A 20,734-nucleotide genomic window follows, 5' to 3' on the forward strand; every position below is an offset into this window, starting at 1 on the left:
AGTTATTATTTACATTTAAATTTATGTAAAAAGGAGAATCATTTAAAGACAAAGTAACATTATAGGTAATACAGGGCTATGGTAAACTGTGAAGATGGTACATGAGTAGCTGAAATTTAGAAACACAGTATACTGAGTTTCATGCATTACCAGTTAATTTAATGAGACAGGAATTAAAACGTAATCCCAACTTAAAATAAATATTGTTTTGTAGCTAAAACCAAGATTATAAAGAACGACATCTTCATCTTGTTCTTTAAAAAATAATTTATTGTTCTCTCTAAATAAACAGGTTATACAATTCCTACCATTAAATACATAAAAATCTAGTTTTTGACCTGTTAATTCTTTGTGGATAACTGAGATTTTTTTTTAAGAAGAATTTATCAATGGAATAGACAATGTTAAAGTAATTTACTTTTACTCAATCAAGTATTTGACTTTTAACTTTGGAATTCATCTTGGGGGATTAATATTACTTAAATAAAGAAAACCTCAGAGTTAAAACCAAAGTCAGAAAAGTAGACTAAACCCCAGCCTTCCTATTGTATTGCCTCCTTGCTCAATAATGGAATATAACCAATGTTTCCGTAACACTTCGTAATTTTCAGAGTGTTCTTACATAGATTAAATATTCCTTCTCGGTTGTCATCCAACAAACATTTTCTTGGGGGAACGAGAGAGTAAGAAAACTTATGACAGGCATTTAAAAATGATTTTCATCCATTTCAGTAAAGAAGAAATTATAACTTTACCCTGTCTAAAATGACTGAATTATTACTTTATCTCATGAGATGAAGGTACAAAATGTTAGTTTTAATTGAACTGGCTTAACATGATTATGGCACTAAATTATAGTTTGCCCAGGACAGTCCAGGTTTATACCGACTATCGTAGAGAATTACCATTTCACTCTTTCAACCGCAAAAGTCTCCTGGCGTGGTTTAAATTATACGGTCACCCTACTCAACATATACGGCTGACATCTGTTTGATCAGGATTTGACATAAATATATCATTATAATCAGTTATATCCATCAAATGGTAGTACACAAAGTAAGCCAGCTGAGTGAAAAGAAGGATGTCAGGGTTTCTGAAAATTATGGTTTACTTTACTTAAACAATACAATTAAAGGTTTACATTGATGAACTTTCAAGGACCCTTACTTGAGAGATTGTCTTTTTTAGGTTTGAAGAGACATCAAAATCTTGAGCCCTCTGATCATCTCGTTCAGCATCTGCTTCTGAAAAGCTAAAAGGAACACTTCAGAAGAAAAACGATCTAATGTTTGACAGCAGAGTAAGGTGACTATAGTTAACTACAATGTATATTTCAAAGTAGCTAAGAGAGAACTTGAAATGTTCCTAACACATAGAAATGACAAATACACAAGGTGATGGATATCCTGAATATCGACTTGATTAGTACACATCCTATACATGTAACAAAATATTACATGTACCCCATAAATTTGTACAATATTAAATATCAAGAAAAAAGATAAACACTTCAATAAAACATTTATCAATGTTCTAAATAGGGAACAAAACAGAAAGTTTAAAGTTAACTGAATTAAGCAAGTTTTAGAATCTAATGAATTATAAATCAGATGAAACCATAACTCACACATGTGTTTCTTTTTTCATTAGCTGGAAAGAGAAAAGGAAAAAAATCTTTGTTTAAAATGTTTTGTCTAAATGAAGTAAAATTTTTAATTTCTAAAATATATATACATACCCTGGAAGCAAAAGTAGAGAAGGTAGATAATAATTTTGATTCTACTGACAGTGGGGGTAGCTCTTCCAGTGGTATGCCTTTGTGTATTTTTTCTTTCAAAGTCACATATCTAACTTTTAAGTCCCCCCAAAGGGACAGTAGTGCTGATCCCACTTCCTTCTTAGCAGAATTACTTGATAAATTCCTGTTCAAAAGTTGAGTGCACAAAACTAAATTATTTAGGCCCAAGTTATCCATTTAACATTAATATTATATTACACACTTGGTTCTTGAACTCCTGGGCTCAAGCAATCCTCCTGTCTCCACCTCACAAGTTGCTAGGACTACATGTATGCTACAACGCCCAGCTAGTTTGTAAAACAATTTATTGTAGGGATGGGGGGGGGTCTCATTATGTTGCCCACATTGGTCTTGAACTCTTGGCCTTAAGTAATTCTCCTGCCTCAGCCTCCCAAAGTGGTGGGATTACAGGCACAAGCCACCTTGCTCAACCCCACTTGGTTCTAATTTTACTAGAACTATAAATATTTTCTTTTAAATGTTGAGTAAAAGAAAAAAATGAACCACAGTAAATGTGTTTTTCTAAGGGCAGTACAAACAACTCTCGACACATAAGCCAGAGAAAGTGTGGTAGCATGTCATGCAAAACCCTCTAACTTCATCCTTCCTTGAACTTTATAAAGAAACAACAAATCTATGTTTTCACTGGAGTTGTCATGCCAACCATGTACTGTGGCCCCTCCATGAAACTCAAGGGTTCTATTACCCTTAGGCTAACTAACAAACCCAGTAACAATCTACTCCTCATTTTACTCTTCAAAAATGAAAATTAAAGAAACTGTCTAGAATAAACTTAAAGCTAGTGACAAATTTCTAAGAAAAAACAGATTTAAAATTAATAAACACATATTTAATCCTTCCCTATTTTCCATTACAAGTTTGTAAATATCACAACAATGGCGACGACACATCTGATAGTGAACATTTAAAAGGTGCAGCTCTGCTTTTATGGCTCTCTGCATTATTTTCTGACAGCACATTGATGGCAAATCCTTCTCCGTATCTTTAAAAAGTTGAACTTCCCTTTAAAAATAAAAGATAGGATCAGGTAAGATTCCAAACATTTTTCTATAGTAATAACATGCCTCCAGAAACAGATTTTAAATTTTTTATATTTCCCTGTCAAGTTTAAATCAATTTATACTGAGGTTGAAAAGGCTGTAGGAATATATAACAACTTCAGAAAACAAGAAGTTAATGCTAAATATATTCATTCTAGAAGTCCAGGAAGTAAACAATTCTCAAATTCATACTTTCAATACCAAAAAAGGAAGTATGAATTTGAGAATTGTTTATTCTGGAGAATTGCTCATTCTGGATAAAGTTATTTTGGTAATGACCTTATTTATACAGAACCAATGGATTTTTTTCAACCTAAATCAAACTTTGGCCAAGATTTTTTAAAGTTATAAGCATTTTGATGAAACTTATTCTTAAAACAATATCTTTTTAATAGAAAATAATTTACATATTTCTTAATAATTAAGGATCTTTTTTTTTTTTTTTTTTTTTTTTTGAGGCGGAGTCTCGCTCTGTCGCCCAGGCTGGAGTGCAGTGGCCGGATCTCAGCTCACTGCAAGCTCCGCCTCCCGGGTTTACGCCATTCTCCTGCCTCAGCCTCCCGAGTAGCTGGGACTACAGGCGCCCGCCACGTCGCCCGGCTAGTTTTTGTATTTTTAGTAGAGACGGGGTTTCACCGTGTTAGCCAGGATGGTCTCGATCTCCTGACCTCGTGATCCGCCCGTCTCGGCCTCCCAAAGTGCTGGGATTACAGGCTTGAGCCACCGCGCCCGGCCAAGGATCATTAACATAAGCAAATATTTTGCAGTACTATTATATCAAAAAGCCCCAAGTCACTGTTTTTTTGAGTATTAGTAGTTTTTGGAGGTCTTCTTTTATTACTAATTGCCACTTCTAGCTATTCTCAATAGTTTTGCTTCTAGAAACCAATTATTCTATTTAATTTTATAGAACTGAAACACCAGATTAAACATTAGAAGGATGAGTAACAAGTGAAGGAAAAAGTAAATGACCTCAGAGTATGATAACTAATTTGGCTTATCTTAGACCTTCCCTGTTTCTCTCCCTCCCACTTCCTGGTTCTCCACTGTGTTCTGAATTACAAGAGTATCTAATAAATGCAAAGCAAATTACGCAATGAGTTAAAATCAAGATTAAAATGCTCCTGTGAAAGTAGCTATTTACTTCTCCAAATAAATGACATATTCCAAAGGTGCTAGTTTGTTTTGGTCTACAGGTGAATAAAATGAAAGGAAATGGAAAATTAAATCAGTATGGATTTGGGTTGAACAAGTAAAGATTAGATGCCACAAGTTTCTCAAGAAATTGAGACTGAAATCTCAGTAAGTGAAGAGCTTTAATATTCTATATTGTTTTAATATTTATTTGAAGGCAAACGGTTGAAACAGATGATTTCTTGAAGTCCATTTTAGCTATTATTCTATATGGGTAAGTATGCTATACAGAAAGCAAATACTATTTTGATTTTTTCTTCCAGATGTATCCGTAAGCATATATATATGATGTACCTCTCAGGATGTTTCTTTAGGTCTGTGATACCACATGGTTTTCTTAATTCCAGGAAATCCTGAAAATATGATTTAAAATTAAATTAAAAAAACACATGTTACATCTGAAATTCCAAACTAGTAAAATGTATAATTCAATTTCTACTGGATTTTGTGGGAGGAGCTGCCATGCGAGGAGGAGAGAACTGGTGGTAATTTACAAACCTTTCCCCTCATCTAACATTTTCTCACAAAAGCCCTAATTCAACAAACCAAAAACATCTACGTTAGCATACACTATCTCTTTATAAAGTCTAAATTTTATTATTACTCATATTGATTTTACCTTATTTAGAAAATTTCCATTAGGCTTTAAACTGTCAACTGAGGGAGATTTTCCTGATCCTTTTGTCACAGCCATCTGTGTATCTATACAATCTTCACTGTATGACCAATCTGTACTACAAGCCACACTTTTTTGTTTCTCATTTTGCCATTCATCAGGTCGTTTTTTATTCATCATTGTTATGTCTGTGTTGCTTGATGTAGATACTACAGAAGGTCTTGCACTTGTTGCCCTGCTGGTTGTGAAACAAGCCCTAAAATCAGTGCTAACATCCACTGTCTGATTAATTGTGACTGTACAACTTGCTGCATCTGTCATTGAGTTAGTACATATTCCTTCCATATTGTGAAAGCATGTTTTCTTTGTGGTACTGCTATGAGCAACTTTTAGGCAAGTATTATCTTCTACTGCCTGATTATCTCTCACTGCAATCTTCGGTAGTATAGCAGAAAAATCTAAGGCTGAGTCAGGGGTGTTTTGTAGGCTTTCATAATGTGAATATCCACAGGCAGAAATTATTGAATCATCAAAAACAGAGGTCCAGGAAGTTTGACAATCTTTACAGGGTTGGGGTAATGTCGCTAAAGCTTTATCCTGTGGTAATGTGCTAGGATTTTCAAGGTGCAGTAATAGTTTGTTCTCAGCAATTTTATTTCCACAAAAATCTTTACTTTCATTTATTTGAGATTTCATGTGTTCAGTATAAATTTTCGTTTTTAATACTTTTTGAAGGCTCAAGGAACCACTCTTAGATTGAGATTCCTGGTTTCCTGGAGAATTGCTTCTTAGTACACTGCCATCAAATACAGTGTGGTACACTGAACTTGTCTCTTTTTCCTTACACTTTTCTTGCTTTAGGTCATGATATTCTCTTAACATAACAGAATTCTGAAATTTGGAGACATGAAGTGACTCTTCTTGTCCATAAACATCAAATGAATCTGAAGAGATGATAGAACCACTTTCCGAGTTAACACGATTATCTTCTACATTGCTAGCACATTTAACTTCATAACCCAAATTTCCTAATTCAACAACTTCTGGATTAGATATACCTAATGTTTTTGTTTGGTCAAAAGATAAGTGGTTACTTATGTATTCTTGTTCTTCAGCACTGTGATATTCCTGCTGTGAGTCTTCATCTGTATCATGCTTTTGTGTATCTTCAGCACTTTCTCTATAATTAGCATCTGAAATATTGTAGATTCTTTCCAAGCCAGCAGTCTTATCTTGATGTTCCAAAATATCAAAAAACACCTCCTCTTTTTTCTGCACTTCAAGATCTAATTCTGAACTTAAAGGAATAAGACTTTCCTTCTTTAGTTTTGACTCTGGGTAATGTATAGAATATGTTTCATTCAAGAAAGCATAGTCAGTACTGTCTTCAAGTTCACTTGACTGAAAATGAGTACTCTCTGTGTTAGTATCTTGACTCACTGAAAAAACTGGCTCTAATAAATCCATCTTGTCAATATTGTTGATTTCTTTATTATTAGCTCTTTGCTCTAGTGTTGAAGAATCCCAGTCATCATCAGGAAAAGTCAATTTGACTTTATCACAACCACTGGAGGATAATAACAAATTTTCTTTCTTTGGATTTGAAGGTTTATCTGATTAAAAAAAGGATAAAAACATTAACAGCAACATTATAGAATCTAAACACTAGAAAAACCTTAGACATGATCTGGTTTAAGCTCTTCCCAATGCAGAATTACTTTTTACATCATCCATGACAAATATCCCTTTCAGTAGCAGCTAAAAACTGAACCATGTCCTCCCAAACGCATATGTTGAAGGCCAGACCCATATGTTGGAAATGGGGACTCTGAGAGGTCATTAGGTTTAGATGTGGTCATGAGGGCAAGACCCTAATTATAGGATTAGTGTCCTTTCAAGAAGAGATCAAAAGAGCTTGCTTCCCCCTTCTCTCATGTGAGGACACAGCAAGAAGGCAGCCATCTATAAGCTAGGCAGATACCCCTCACCAGAACCTGACCATGCTGGCACCTTGATCTCAGACTTCCAGCCTCCAGAACTATGAGAAAATAAGTGCCTGTTGTTTAACCCACTCACTGTATGGTATTTTGTTATGGCAGCCTGATCTAAGACAACAGCTAAGATTTTCTTGAATTCTTTCCATGGCAAGGAATTTACTATTTACAGGGCAGCCACTGTTTGTAAAATGGTCTAATAAGAAACTTTTTTTCTTATAAATTTATTTAATAAATCTTTGGATGCCTTCTAGTGCTAGCCCTAGGCACTGTAAAAACAAAGGAAAAGAAGACACAGATGCTGTCCCCAAGTGCTTATGGTTTTCATAGGGTCATAAGATAAGCACACAAAAATGTAATTTTAAAACAGTGCTGACAGAGTTGTGTTGATGGAGCAGGTAAATTTTTGAAAAACAGGGAAGCAGACTTCAGAAAAACTTTATATTTCAAAAGTATTTTGAAACAAAATAGACAAAATTATTTTAGGTAAATCCAATACAAGTACAATTAGCTGTGTGAAAGAACATGTCATTTTCAGGAAATTGTAAGACAGCTTCTCTATAGTGAAAGAACTCTTATGAGTGTGACAGGAATTATGAACTGAAAAAGGCCTTTTATGATGTGCTAAGAAGTTTGGCTCTTATTCTAAGACAACAAAAGACCACTGAAAACTCATTAAAGGGTAGTAATGTGACTGGAATTAAGTTGTGGTCATTCCTGGCAACAGAAAGACTAAAAACTTGAAAGAGGAGAATAAAGACAGGTACCAAAAGCGTACAGAAGTGGAATAAAGAAGAGACCGGCATGAAAGTTCCACAACTGACATGTCTTGGTGGCCAATTAGAGATGACAGTAAGAGGAAGAGAGAGAGCAGTGGTTTTCAAAAGATTTTTTTTTGACTAAGACCATAATCGGAATTACATTTTATGTCATGACCCAGTACACACATACATATATGTATGTGTATAAGTAAAACAAAAATTTTACCCATGTCCAGTGTATTCTGGTATTTTCTATTTTATTCTATTCCATTTCTTTAAAAAAAAAGTTGATCACAATCAGCTAAACTGATGTTATGACTTACCAATTGGCCAATAAACACCTACTTAAATAGCACTCAAAGATAATGCTTACATGTTTATAACTTGGTACTATAGTTGAATGGGAATATTCAGGGCCAAAGAGATAGGGACTGCATGAAGAACGGGTTTAGAAGGTAGAGAGGAAAAATGAGGGGGAGAATAGGATAATGAATTCAATTCTGGTCAAGTAGAGACCCAGATGTGAATGTCTGTCCAGTAAGCTGTTATAAATATGTGGTTGGAGATGACAGAGTTGTTTAGAAGTCTTTTATACATTCTAGATACTAATTCCTTGTTTTTTTTTTTTTTTTACATTTGTAATATAACTGAATTTTCCTAGCTTATTGCTTATCTTTTAATTTTTTTTTTTTTTTTTTTTTTGAGACGGAGTCTCCCTCTATCGCCCAGGCTGGAGTGCGGTGGCGCGATCTCCACTCACTGCAAGCTCCACCTCCCGGGTTCACGCCATTCTCCTGCCTCCGCCTCCCGAGTAGCTGGGACTACAGGCGCCTGCCACCGCGCCCGTCTAATTTTTGTATTTTTAGTAGAGACAGGGTTTCACCGTGTTAGTCAGGATGGTCTCGATCTCCTGACCTCGTGATCCGCCCGTCTCGGCCTCCCAAAGTGCTGGGATTACAGGCGTGAGCCACCGCACCCAGCCGTCTTATCTTTTAATTTTTAAAAATTATTTTAAGAGACAGAGTCTTGCTGTGTTGCCTGGGTGCTAGACTTGCATCAAACAATCTTCCTGCCTCAGCCACCCAAGTAGCTTGCCTGGCTTTAACTTTTTATAGTATCTTGTCATATCAGAATTTTCCAGGTTATTTAGTTAAATGAATCAGTCTTCTGTAACTTCTGGGTTTTGTGTCTTTGATCTTCTCTACCAAGTAATTATAAAAAGATTCTCCTATAATTTAATCTAATTGTGTGTGTGTAGGTGGGGTGGAGATTAACACTTAGTCTTTTTACACTACACAGAGTATTATTTTTCTCTTTAGCATAAGTTAGGACTCTAACTTAACTTTCTTCCAAAATGAATGGTCAATTTGTCCTAATACCATTTGCCAAATAATCCATTGTTCTTCTGAGCTGAAATAACACCTTTATCATATTCTGAAGTCTTCCTGTTTCTGTTTCATGATTTTCTAAGAATTTCTATTTATTTCATTCCATTAACCTATTATCTTTTTGTATGACTGTATTACTGTTTTAATTATTATAGTATCACAGGTTATTTTTATATCTGGTAAGACTTTTCCTGTATTTTAAAATTTATTTTACATTCTCTCCAACAGATTTTTTAAAGTTTATTTTTTGGGGACCATTTTGAATTGCATAAAATGTCCTATTGGGATTTACTGAGATAGAGAACCATTATCATGTCCAATCTCCAGCAGCCTTTCCCTAGATTTCCAACATTTAATGTATGAATACAAAGTATACTGTTTATTCCATTAGGGTTCATGACTGACATCTTCATTGTATAACTTTATCATTTTAAAATGACCCTCTTAATCTTCTTACAATGCTTTCTGCATTGATTATGCTCTTTACTACTATCACCCCAAAGTTTTAAGTTAATTTGTTTAACTTGTTCATCGTTTTATCCTAAACTTTTCTTGTTTTAAATATGTCTCATGAACAACGTAGAGTTTTTGTTTTAATCTAGAATATATGTATCTTAATAGTTTAAGCTACATATAGTCATAAGCACATAAAGTTTAGTCATCTTGCTTTTTAGACTCTTGCCATTTCTTATTTTCTTTCTGCTGTGACCCAAGAAAAATACATTTCAGATTTATGGGAAGAAGAAAACATACACAACTTGGGCAGTAGAAGTCAACCTGCACACTTTCTGATCACCCTGAAGGCAACTATACCTGTCAGCAGTTCTTGAAAGGCTGGCTGGACAGAAATCCTTTCTTCCTGCTCACTTTCCTTCTCCTAAAGATAGCTCCTGCCTAGACTGCCCTGATCCACCAAAAATCACCTGAGTCAATTTGGCAAGTTAAAAACATACTGAGGTCTTACCACCTTAGAGGGAGGAAGAGTTAAAAAGCAGCAACCTGAAGGGCAAACTGTCTGGCACAATACATTTAACACCCTTCCCCACCAAGAATAAGGGTAAGTGGCCTAGACCCTTACCTTTTTGGAGGTTGCCTCCATTACTGTGGTAGCCTTTACCAGATGCTGTCTCCACCACTGCAGTGGCCTGCATCACTCAAAGATATATAATCTAGAAAAGGTATAAATATTGAACTATTATTATATTTAAAAAGCATAAATTGACAACTACATGAAGGACAGAAAAGATATGTTCTTTTAAAATTTCCAAGGAACATTTTTAAAAAAACCAATGTGTTAGGTCACTAAAAGAAGTTTAAATATAAAAAATAGAGTCTTAAAGACCATAACATCACCCTATTTATGTCAAACCTAGATAAAAAGTTTCCAAGACAATTGGTACACTTACTAAAAATCAATGACGTGGCAAATCCATACAATGGAAAATCTTTCAGCAACAGAAAGAAATAAACTATTGATAGATGTTACCTTATGGGTTAATATCAAAAACATGCTGCATGAAAGAAGCTAGATAAAAGAGATCACCTATTGTATGATTCCATTTAAGTAAAACATCCAAAGAAAGCAAATGTATATAGAGAAAGTGTATTAGTAGCTGCCTGGGATAGGCAGCTAGATGGGAAGAGAGATTAGCTATAAATGGGCATGGGGGATAAAAATGTTCTAAGATAGGTTTATGATGGGGTGGTTGCAACACTTGATAAGGCTACTAAAAATCACTGAAATGAGTAAAATATAACTCAACAAAACTGTTTTAAAAAGGTAATAATGATGATTTTTTATTGATACATATTAGATGTACATATTTTGGGGGTACATGAGAGAATGACTCTGAACCCAGCTGCCACATGAAGCAGCCCAAGCTAATTACTGGTAGAACACCCAATGGACACATGAATGATCCCAGAGGCAACAAGCAGAAGGAAGTCAGCCAACTCACAAAATCATTTTGAGCCTCTGTCCCCTACTTATCGTCACTGTCCATACCCCTAAAAGCTGAGTTGTCTACAGCAGAATTCTGGTAATCAAGTGTTACGAAGGTTCCTGATGAGTTTGTAAAAAAAAAAAAAGGAATTCATTGTGTTTTAACTCTGAATTATTTCAATCACTGATCCTGAAAGAAATCATCTAAATGTACTCTCTCTCCTCTATAAGGAGAAGATATTAAAAAGCAGATCTCATGTCATGGAGACAGCCTTGTATCCTGACTTTGTCACTTAGTAAGCTGTGTGGACTTTGATAATTAAAATAAATTAATGACAATAAGAACACAGACTACCAAAATCTACAGGACATGGTCAAAGTTATATCCAAAAGAAGTCACAACTTTAGATGCTTATTATTACATAAAGCTAGAAATAAATGAACACTCAACTCTCAAGAATCTAGAAAAGATTAAAAATAAGCCAAAAAAGTTGAAAATATAATTAGTTAAGACAAAAACAGAAGTGATCACTTTAAAAACAGTAAAAATGGTAACTAAAATCGATAGCTATTCTTTTAAAAGACTAATAAAAGTAGGTAAATAACAGGCTGGGCGCAGTGTCTCACGCCTGTAATCCCAGCACTCCGGGAGGCTGAGGTGGGTAGATTACATGAGCTCGAGTTTGAGACTAGGCTGGGCAATGTGGTGAGTGAGACCTTGTCTCTACTAAAAATACCAATAATTAGCTGGGTGTGGTGGCATGTGCCTGTAGTCCCAATTATGTGGGAGGCTGAGGCACAAGAATTACTTGAACCCGGCAGATGGAGGTTGCCTTTCTTAGACTTACCTAAGAAAAAGAGACAACACAAAATACCAATGTCCTGAATAATAAAGGAACATTACTATGGGATCTACAGCCATTAAAATGACAGAGGATATAATAAACAACTTTATCTGCCAAATTCTACAACTCAGAATGACATACTTCTTTGAAAACCACCTTCCAAAATGAATACAAGAAGAAATAAATAAGGCTGATGTCAAGAAGAGTATTTCCTAGGTTGTCTTCTAAGATTTTTATAGTTTATGGTCTTACTTTTGTTGTTGTTGTTTTTAATTTTTTTGAGACAGGGTCTTGCTCTGTCACCCAGGCTGGAGTGCAGTGGTGCCATCAGAGCTCACTGCAGCCTTGACCTCCCAGGCTCAAGTGATCCTCGCACCTTAGCACTCCCCCACCCACCCCCTTGAGTAGCTGGGACTACAGGTGCACAATACCATGCCTGGTTAATTTAAAAATTCTCTGTAGAGGCAGGGTCTCCCTATGTTGTCTAGGCTGGTCTCAAACTCCTGGGCCCAAGCAGTCCCCCCATCATGGCCTCCCAAAGTGCTAGGGTTACAGGCCTGAGCCACTGCACCTGGCCTTGAGGTCTTACATTTAAATCTTTGATTCATTTTCAGTTAATTTTGATATATAGTGAAAGGTAGATGTCTATCTCCAATCTTCTGCATATGACTAGACAGTTATTCCAGCACCATTTATTTGAATAAGGGAGTCCTTCTCCCATTGCTTTGGCTCTTCAGGCTCTTTTTTGGTTCCATATGAATTTAGAATAGTTTTTTTCTAATTGTGTGAAAATAATATTGGTAGTTTCATAGGAATAGTGTTAAATCTGTAGATTGATTTGGGGAATATGGCCATTTTTACAATATTTATTCTTTTTATCCACAAGCATGGATTCCATTTATTTGTGTTGTCTGATTTCTTTCAGCAGTGCTTTACAGTACTCCTTGTAGAGATCCTTCACCTCCCTGGTAAGCTGTATTCCTAGGCATTTCATTTTCTTTGTGACTACTGTAAGTGGACTGTGTTCTTGATTCCACTCTCAGCCTTGTCATTGTTGGTGTATATAAATGCTATACATCAGATCTAGGAGCTTTTAGGCAGAGACTATGGGGTTTTCTAGGTATAGAATCATACAGTCTGCAAACAGAGACAGTTTGACTTCCTCTCTTCCTATTTGGATGCCTTTTATTTCTTTCTCTTGCTTGATTGCTCTGGCGAGGACTACAATGAAGAAGAGTGGTGAAAGTGGGCATCCTTGTCTTGTTCCAGTTCTCAGGAGGAATAGTTTGAGCTTCTGCCCGTTCAGTATAATGTTGGCTGTGGGTTTGCCTTGGCAAAGAATGTGTAAGTCCCCAAAAGCAATTGCAAGAAAAAAAAAAAAAAAGACAAGTGGGACCTAATTAAACTAAAGAGCTTATGCACAGCAAAAGAAACTATCAACAGAGTAAACAGACAACCTGCAGAATGGGGGAAGATATCTGCAAATTATGCATCTGCTATCTATAGATTCTGGCCTAATATCCAGAATCTATAGGGAATTTAAACAAATCAGTAAGTGAAAAACAACTTTATTAAAAAATTGTCAAAGGACATAAACAGACACATCTCAAGAGAAAACATATGAGCAGCTAACAAATATTAAAAAATGCTCAGCATCACTAATCGGAGAAATGCAAATCAAAACCACAATGTAATACCATCTCACACCAGCCAGAATGGCTATTATCAAAAAGTCAAAAAACAACAGATGCTGGCAAGGCTGTGGAGAAAAGGGAACTGTTGGTGGGAATGTAAATTAGTCCAGCTACTGTGGAAAACAGTCTGGAGATTTCTCAACTTAAAACAGAGCTACCATTTGACCCAGCAATCCCATTACTAGGTATACACCAACAGGAAAATAAATCATTCTACCAAAAAGACACATGCACTGGTACATTCATCACTGTGCTATTCACAATAGCAAAGACAGAATCAACCCAGTGCCCATCAACGGTAGACCAGATAAAGAAAATGTGGTATTGGTCAGGCATGGTGGCGCATACCTATAATCCCAGCACTTTGGGAGGCTGAGGAGGGTGCATCGCCTGAGGTCAGGAGTTTGAGACCAGCCTAGCCAACATGGTGAAACCCTGTCTCTACTAAAAATACAAAAACTAGCTGGGCATGGTGGCACACGCTTATAGTCCCAGCTACTTGGGAGGATGAGGCAGGAGAACCCCAGAGGTTGCAGTCAGCCAAGATTGCTCCACTGCACCCCAGCCTGGGTGACAAAGCAAGACTCTGTCTCAAACAAAAGAAAAAAGAAAAAAAGGTCTAAGGCATATTCAATAAATGGTACTGGCACAAGTAGATTTCTACAATCTAGATTTTTACCTGGAGGGGAAAAAATGCCTGGACCCACACCACACCACACACAACAATAAAAGGGAGATTAATCATATTTTTAAATGTGAAAACCAAATTTATAATGCTTCTCAAAACACAACAGAATATATTCATGACTTTGGAATAGGCAAAGATTTCTTAGAACACAAAAGGTGTTAATTTAAAAGTTGTTGATTGGGATTCTGCAAAATTAAGAAACTTCTCCTCATCAAAAGACATTACTTAAAAAATGGAAACACAAGCCAAAGACCGGAATAAAGTATTCACAATCCATATATCCAAAAGAAGACGCTTATTCAGATTACATAAATAACTTGTACAAATAGATTTTTTAAATTGCTTATAAGTATGAAAACATGCTCAACATCATTAGTCATCAGGGAAATGCAAATTTAAACAACCACAGTACCACTTTACATTCATTAGAATGGCTGAAAATTTGTGTGTGTGTGTGTCTCTGTCACCCAGAGAGAGAGAGAGTGTGTGTGTGTCTCGCTTTGTCGCCCAGGCTGGAGTGTAGTAGTGTGATCTTGGCTCACTGCAACCCCTACCTCCCAGGTCAAAGTGATTCTCCTGCCTCAGCCTCCTTTGTAGCTAGGACTACAGGCGCGCACCACCACACACAGCTAATTTTTGTATTTTTAGTACAGATGGGGTTTCACCATGTTGGTCAGGTTGGTCTTGAACTCCTGACCTCAAGTGATCCACTTGGGTCCTGAACTCCTGAGCTCAAGCGATCTACCCGCCTCGGCCTCCCAAAGTGCTGGGATTACAGGCATGAGCTACTGCACCTGGCCAAAATGGCTTTTAAAAAGAGTGCTAACACCAGATATTGGTGAGGATGTGGACAAACTAGAATTCTTCAACACTGCTTGAGGGAATACAAATTGTTAAAACCATTTGGAAACTGGGCAATTTCTAGTGATGTTAAATATATGTCTACCCTATTACCAAGCAATTACACTTCCAGTTTCAGGGATGAGTACCTTTCTTTGGAGAATCACTCTTTAATATATTATTCAGTAATTACTGAGCCTGTGTTTTCTAAGTTATATGTTAAGTGTTGAGGACAAAAAGGTGATCAGTCACTGGCTCTATGAAGCACAACAGGCATACAATTTCCAAAAGGGGGATGGATGCACGTAAATCTTCTATAAATTTAGAGTACGTTTTCCCAAACTTACCTGATATAAGAATCACTTGGGGCGCTCATTAAAAATATAGATTCAACAGCCTAATTTGGGGCTCAGAAACAATACTTGAGGACAACAGTCTACAAACTTTTTGGTACCAGACACCAGTTTTGTGTAAGATAATTTTTCCACGGACTGGAGGATTGGAGGTAGGGTAGTGGCTTTGAGCTGAAACTGTTCCACCTCAGATCATCAGGCATTAGTTAGATTCTCATAGGTAGCACGCAACCTAGATCCCTCACATGCACAGTTCACAACAGGGTTTGAGTTCCTATGAGAATCTAATGCTGCTGCTGATCTGACAGGAGGCGGAGCTCAGGCTGGAGGTTGGGAACCCCTGCCCTAAGAAATTCCTACAATCTGGATATTTTGAGAAACACAAGGTGCTATGGGAAATATTCAAGACTTAACCTAGTCTAAGGATTAGTGAAGGCTTTTCAGAGAGTTACTTAACCTCAGATCTGAATGATGAGTAAGAGCTAGGCATTGGGGGTAGGACTCCTTTAGTATTGATTTTGACTGAAAGGATAAAACGTAACATGCTCAAAAATGTATTTGGAGTTTTTCAAACTGCTAGTTGTTTTTAAAAAGCAATTAATTTTATGTTCAAATCCTTGCTAGAAAAAAGGATAAAAAGCAATTAAAAACTAAAATTCCGACCAAGAAAAATATAACCCGTACCTACTTTGGGATTCACAAAGTTAAATAAGACAATTAGGGGTTAAATAAGACAGTTACGTAGACAATAATTGTATAGCATGGTTGCATTAATAAAGGTAAGGAAAAACTTATCAAAAAAGTAAATGATGGTCAAGTAGGGGCTAGCCAGGCTAAGAAGCAGGAAAGGGCATAGAGCATCCCAATGTAAAAGGAGAAATAAGGAATGGCTCCAAGATAAGAGTCATTCCTTCTTCTTAGATGATAACTAGAGTTATTATGTATGAAACGAACTAGTCTGGCCAGGTGCGGTGGCTCACACTTGTAATCCCAGCACTTTAGGAGGCCAAGGCAGGCAGACTGCTTGAGCTCAGGAGTTCCAGACCAGCCTAGGCAACATGGTGAAACCCATCTCTAACAAAAATACAAGAAATTAGTTGGGCATGGTGGTGCAAGCCTGTGTTCCCAGCTACTTGGGAAGCTGAAGTGGGAGGATCACTTGAGCCCAGGAGATGGAGGTTGCAGTGGGGAAGATATTAAAATACATATATATTTGATACATCTGATTGTTCAAAATATTGTATATATATATTTATGTCAGGGTCTCACTCTGTTGCCCAGGCTGGAGGCTGGAGTGCTATGGCAGCAACACAAATCACGGCAGTCTCAACCTCCCTGGGGGGTTCAGGTGATCCTCCCACCTCAGCCTCCCGAGTGGCTGAACTACAGGCATGCACCACCATGCCTGGATAACTTTTTCGTAGAGACAGGGCTTCACCATGCTGCCCAGGATGGTCTCCTTGCTCAAGGGATCCACCTACCTCAGCCTTCCAAAATGCTGGGATTATAGGCATGAACCACTGCACCCAGCCAGCTCTTCATATTCTTAAAAAGTATTGAGAACCCTGGCTGGGCACGGTGGCTCACGCCTGTAATCCCAACACTTTGGGAGGCCAAGGTGGGTGGATTACTTGAGGTCAGGAGTTTGAGACCAGTCTGGCCAACATGGTGAAACCCTGTCTCTACTAAAAATACAAAAAATTAGCTGGGTGTGGTAGTGGGTGCCTGTAATCCCAGCTACTCAGGAGGCTGAACCAGGAGAATCACTTGAATCCAGGAGGCAGAAGTTGCAGTGAGCCGAGATCACGCCATTGCACTCCAGCCTGGGCAACAAGAGTGAAACTGTCTCAAAAAAAAAAAAAAAAAAAAAAAAAAATTGACAGTCCCAAGGAGTATTTTATTTGGGTAATATCCATCAATACTTACCATATTACAAATTAAAGCAACATTTTCAAATATTTATTAATTTATTCATAGAAAGTACATTCATTACTTAAGTGAAGTTTTAAATTAAAAACACATTTTCAAAAAATTGGTGAGAAAAGCAACACTATTTCAAGCTGGATTCTCATTCACATCTGATTCTACACTCAAATCTGCATTTACTGAAATCTGCAGTGTGTTGCAAGCTTCATTCTTAAATATGAAGACACCCAAAGTTAAAAACGTTTGCCAAAGAGAAAATTGTAGTATAACGAAAGTACTTGCAGATCATGTATGTGCTAGAGGTCTATTATCTAGAATATAGAAAAAACTCTTATAACTGAACAATAAAAAGGCAAACAACCCAATATTAAGAATGAGCAAATGACTTGACAAAGAGGATATAAAAATAGCCAATAAACACATGAAAATATGCTCAATTTATCAAGAGTCATGAGGGAAATGCAAATCAAAACCAAAAGATATCACTTCACACCCACTAGGATGACAGTAACAGTAACAGTGTTGAGCAGGTCATGGAGAAATCAGAACCCTCATCCATTGCCGGTGGGAATGTAACACGGGGCAGCCACTCTGGAGAAGTCTGGCAGTTCCTCAGAAAGTTAAACACAAGATAACCACATGATCCAGCAACTCTACTCCTAGGTACATGCCCATTTTTATTATTTTCTTCTAGTTCTCACTTACCAAACTATTTCCTCCAGTGCACCAAACTCCAGGGAATGGTATCGCCAGAACTCAGCCAGAAATCACAGGACTCGCCCTTGACACCTACCTCCCTCATCCCTGAGGTCTTGTCAATGTTAACTCCTGACTCTCACAACTATGCACGCAATCATCTCACATCTGGCCAGAATCATCTTTCTAAAATGCTTATCCAATCAAGTTACGCTCCTGCTTAAAACTCAGCAACGGACTGTCACTGTTTTCAGACAGATTAAAATCTGAATAAGCCCTGTAAGCCCAACAGTGGTCCTCTGTGTTCACCTGGGCCCTTTGTGTCTTCCAGATACACCCTCCTTTCCATTTCCTTAAAAAGTCAGGCCCTGGCCGGGCGCGGTGCCTCACGCCTGTAATCCCAGCACTTTGGGAGGCCGAGGCGGGCGGATCACGAGGTCAGGAGATCGAGACCAGCCTGGCTAACACGGTGAAACCCCGTCTCTACTAAAAATACAAAAAGTCAGGCCCTGTTCGTTCTCTCGCCTGCCCACTCCCCACCCCACCTTTAATTCACGCTCAACTTCAGATCCCATCTTAAATACGCGCTTCTTAGGGAAACCGTCCGGGCCCCTCACACTAGGTCAGGAGCTGGTGCCTCCTCCAGGGCGTCCGACGCGTCCTCAAGGGCACGCACGCCTGAGTACAGAATGCACCTCGCGTCCCCCTGTCGCTAGAGTCCCCGCCACGCAGCAGAGGCTCCACCAGTCTCCGTGGCAAGAAGAAGTATATGTGCGAATTTCTAGCTTTCCCCAGGGACATAACCGCGTTTGAGTGACCGGCCGCCCGCGACTTCGTTCGAGACCGACTTTTGCGGTGCCGAAACTCCAGTGCCACCCGAGGAACGTGCCAGTCCCCAGCCCGCCTCGCTGGCCTCGCCTACACCGCCGTTAGGAGTCCCCGCGTGCCTCAGCGGGACGGGCCTCGCCACCGGGACCGGCCACACGCGGGGTTCGCCATGCCCAAACGCTCAAGCCCATGGCCTCGCCCTCGCCGGCCTCGCTGCCCGACCTGCCGCCCCGCGTCTCTGACCTGGGAGCCGCTAGATAGCTACCGCCGCTGCCGCCTCCAAGGGCCAATGCCCCGCTCTCTGCAGCGGCCTCCGAGCCAGTGGCGTCACCAGAGCAGCCGCGGCGCCTGCCGGGTAACGGTCACCGGCGGCCCGCCCACCGCCTGTTGGTCAGTATGAAAAGTGCGGCACTGTGATTGGCCCAGCCTGTGGGCGCGAAAGCGCGGGAAGGAGGCCGCGTACTGGAATATTGCGTGACGTAGAAGCGATTGTGGGCGTCTGGCTTGGAGCGCAGAGCGCCCACAAGACTTTCCAGCTTTGCAGCGTGAAACCCTCTTCTGGACAGCGCAGCTCTGCAAAGCCACCATATGAAAATACTTGGAAGCGCTGCTTCTGCCAGCAGAGGCCAGACTGCCCCTCGTTTTTGGGTCTGGTGCAGGCCGAGTCCTCCGCCCTCAGTGGTGGGACAGAGGCCCGGCTTCCTTGCCGAACTGTTTCCCAGGCCGCATGGTCCCGCCTGGTGTTTGGCTTGTCCTCTGCCCATCTTCTGGAAATGCCGTTAGCAGGGTCAGGCCGCGACTAGGCTGAGGCCAGTGAGGCATTTGTCACAGGCACAGGATTTTAGACGCTGCCAAAATCGCAGCAATCAAGATAAATAATATTTTAATGCAGTCTCTAAAAAAGATCAAGAGTAATGAAAAAATTCAGTCCAATTTTTTCCTTTCACATCCGACTCTTAAAATGGCTCCACAGGGTACATTGTTACTGGTCCTGTCTTTATTTAAAATTTGAATATTCTGGGCCGGGTGCGGTGGCTCACGCCTGTAATCCCAGCACTTTAGGAGGCCAAGGCAGGCGGATCACCTGAAGTCAGGAGTTCAAAACCAGCCTGGCCAACGTGGTGAAACCCAGTCTCTACTAAAAATACAAAAATTAGCCGGGTGTGGTGGTGGACGCCTGTGATCCCAGCTACTCAGGAGGCTGAGGCAGGAGAGTCGCTTGAACCCAGGAGGTGGAGGTTGCAGTGAGCTGAGATCACCCCTTTGCACTCCAGCCTGGATGACGACAGAGCGAGACTCTGTCTCAAAATAAATGAATAAAAATAAATTAGATTTGAATATTTTATTATGGATTTTTTGCATTAATTTCGATTTTTTAAAAGACTGCATTAAAATATTAGATTACTGAGTTTTTGCATCCCGCCCCCCCCCCCCATATTTTGTGCCTAGTGTCATCCCTGATAGGGAATTTAAACCTGTACAAAATGATACAGTCCTGAAGGGGTGGGGACAGGATAGAGCTGCAGATGACTTCATTTGCTTATTAGTCTAAACATGCACTTGATTGTTAAGCCATGGGGGACTTTGGATAGGTGGCAGATAGAGGACGGGCTCTAAAACTGCACCTACCCCCAAATTGTCCCCTCAAATGAGGCTGCAGCCTCTGAAATGCACTTCATTCATTCATTCATTCATTCATTCTGCAGATTGCTCTTGGCCTGCCAGGGGCCAGGCGCTGAGGGTGCAGGGGTGGACAGTGGACCGTGAGCATGGATCTTGGGATGATGTAATACACTTATTGCAAATCTTGCCGTTACCAAAAGTGCTTTCAAGTGTCTTTTAAAGTGATATGGCCTATCCTTTTACATGGATTTCATTTGGAAGTCCCTATATCATTTGAAGTTAACACCAGTGGCTGGAGAGGGCAGCCACGGCAGCAGCAGGCCAGAGCTGCTGATGAGATTATGAGGTCTGGCCTCTGTTATAGAAAGGGGTTCAGACTGAGGCTCGCATTAGGAAGCTGGAGACTCTCCCCCGGGCTGTCGGGCAGATGGCATCTGGAGCAGGACTGGGCCGTGGTGACCCTGGAAGGGTGGCTCTGGAAGTGTGT

The 20,734-nt window shown here is 39.3% G+C and overlaps 1 protein-coding gene across 5 annotated transcripts in view; it reads right to left on the minus strand.

The window, feature by feature from the left end:
- The window catches only part of RBM44 (RNA binding motif protein 44), a 38,944-nt gene extending 19,526 nt beyond the window's left edge, over positions 1–19,418 (minus strand). For 2 of the 5 annotated variants that reach the window (XM_033229709.1, XM_033229705.1), the window contains exons 1-8: positions 18,890–19,418; positions 9,891–9,981; positions 4,673–6,282; positions 4,348–4,406; positions 2,660–2,821; positions 1,739–1,922; positions 1,628–1,650; positions 1,168–1,264 (exon numbers count right to left, since the gene is read on the minus strand). In XM_033229709.1, coding sequence (XP_033085600.1) covers positions 1,168–1,264; positions 1,628–1,650; positions 1,739–1,922; positions 2,660–2,821; positions 4,348–4,406; positions 4,673–6,282; positions 9,891–9,963 — 2,208 coding nt within the window. In that variant the 5' untranslated portion in view covers positions 9,964–9,981; positions 18,890–19,418. Of the gene's footprint in view, positions 1–1,167; positions 1,265–1,627; positions 1,651–1,738; positions 1,923–2,659; positions 2,822–4,347; positions 4,407–4,672; positions 6,283–9,890; positions 9,982–17,805; positions 18,183–18,889 lie in introns of those variants that run through there. The other 3 variants (XM_033229708.1, XM_033229707.1, XM_033229710.1) reach the window with 3 other exon arrangements.
- Between the last annotated feature and the right edge of the window lie 1,316 nt (positions 19,419–20,734).

This window comes from Trachypithecus francoisi, unplaced genomic scaffold (assembly GCF_009764315.1).
Source record: "Trachypithecus francoisi isolate TF-2019V2 unplaced genomic scaffold, Tfra_2.0 Lachesis_group13, whole genome shotgun sequence".
NCBI classification, from domain to species: domain Eukaryota; kingdom Metazoa; phylum Chordata; class Mammalia; order Primates; family Cercopithecidae; genus Trachypithecus; species Trachypithecus francoisi.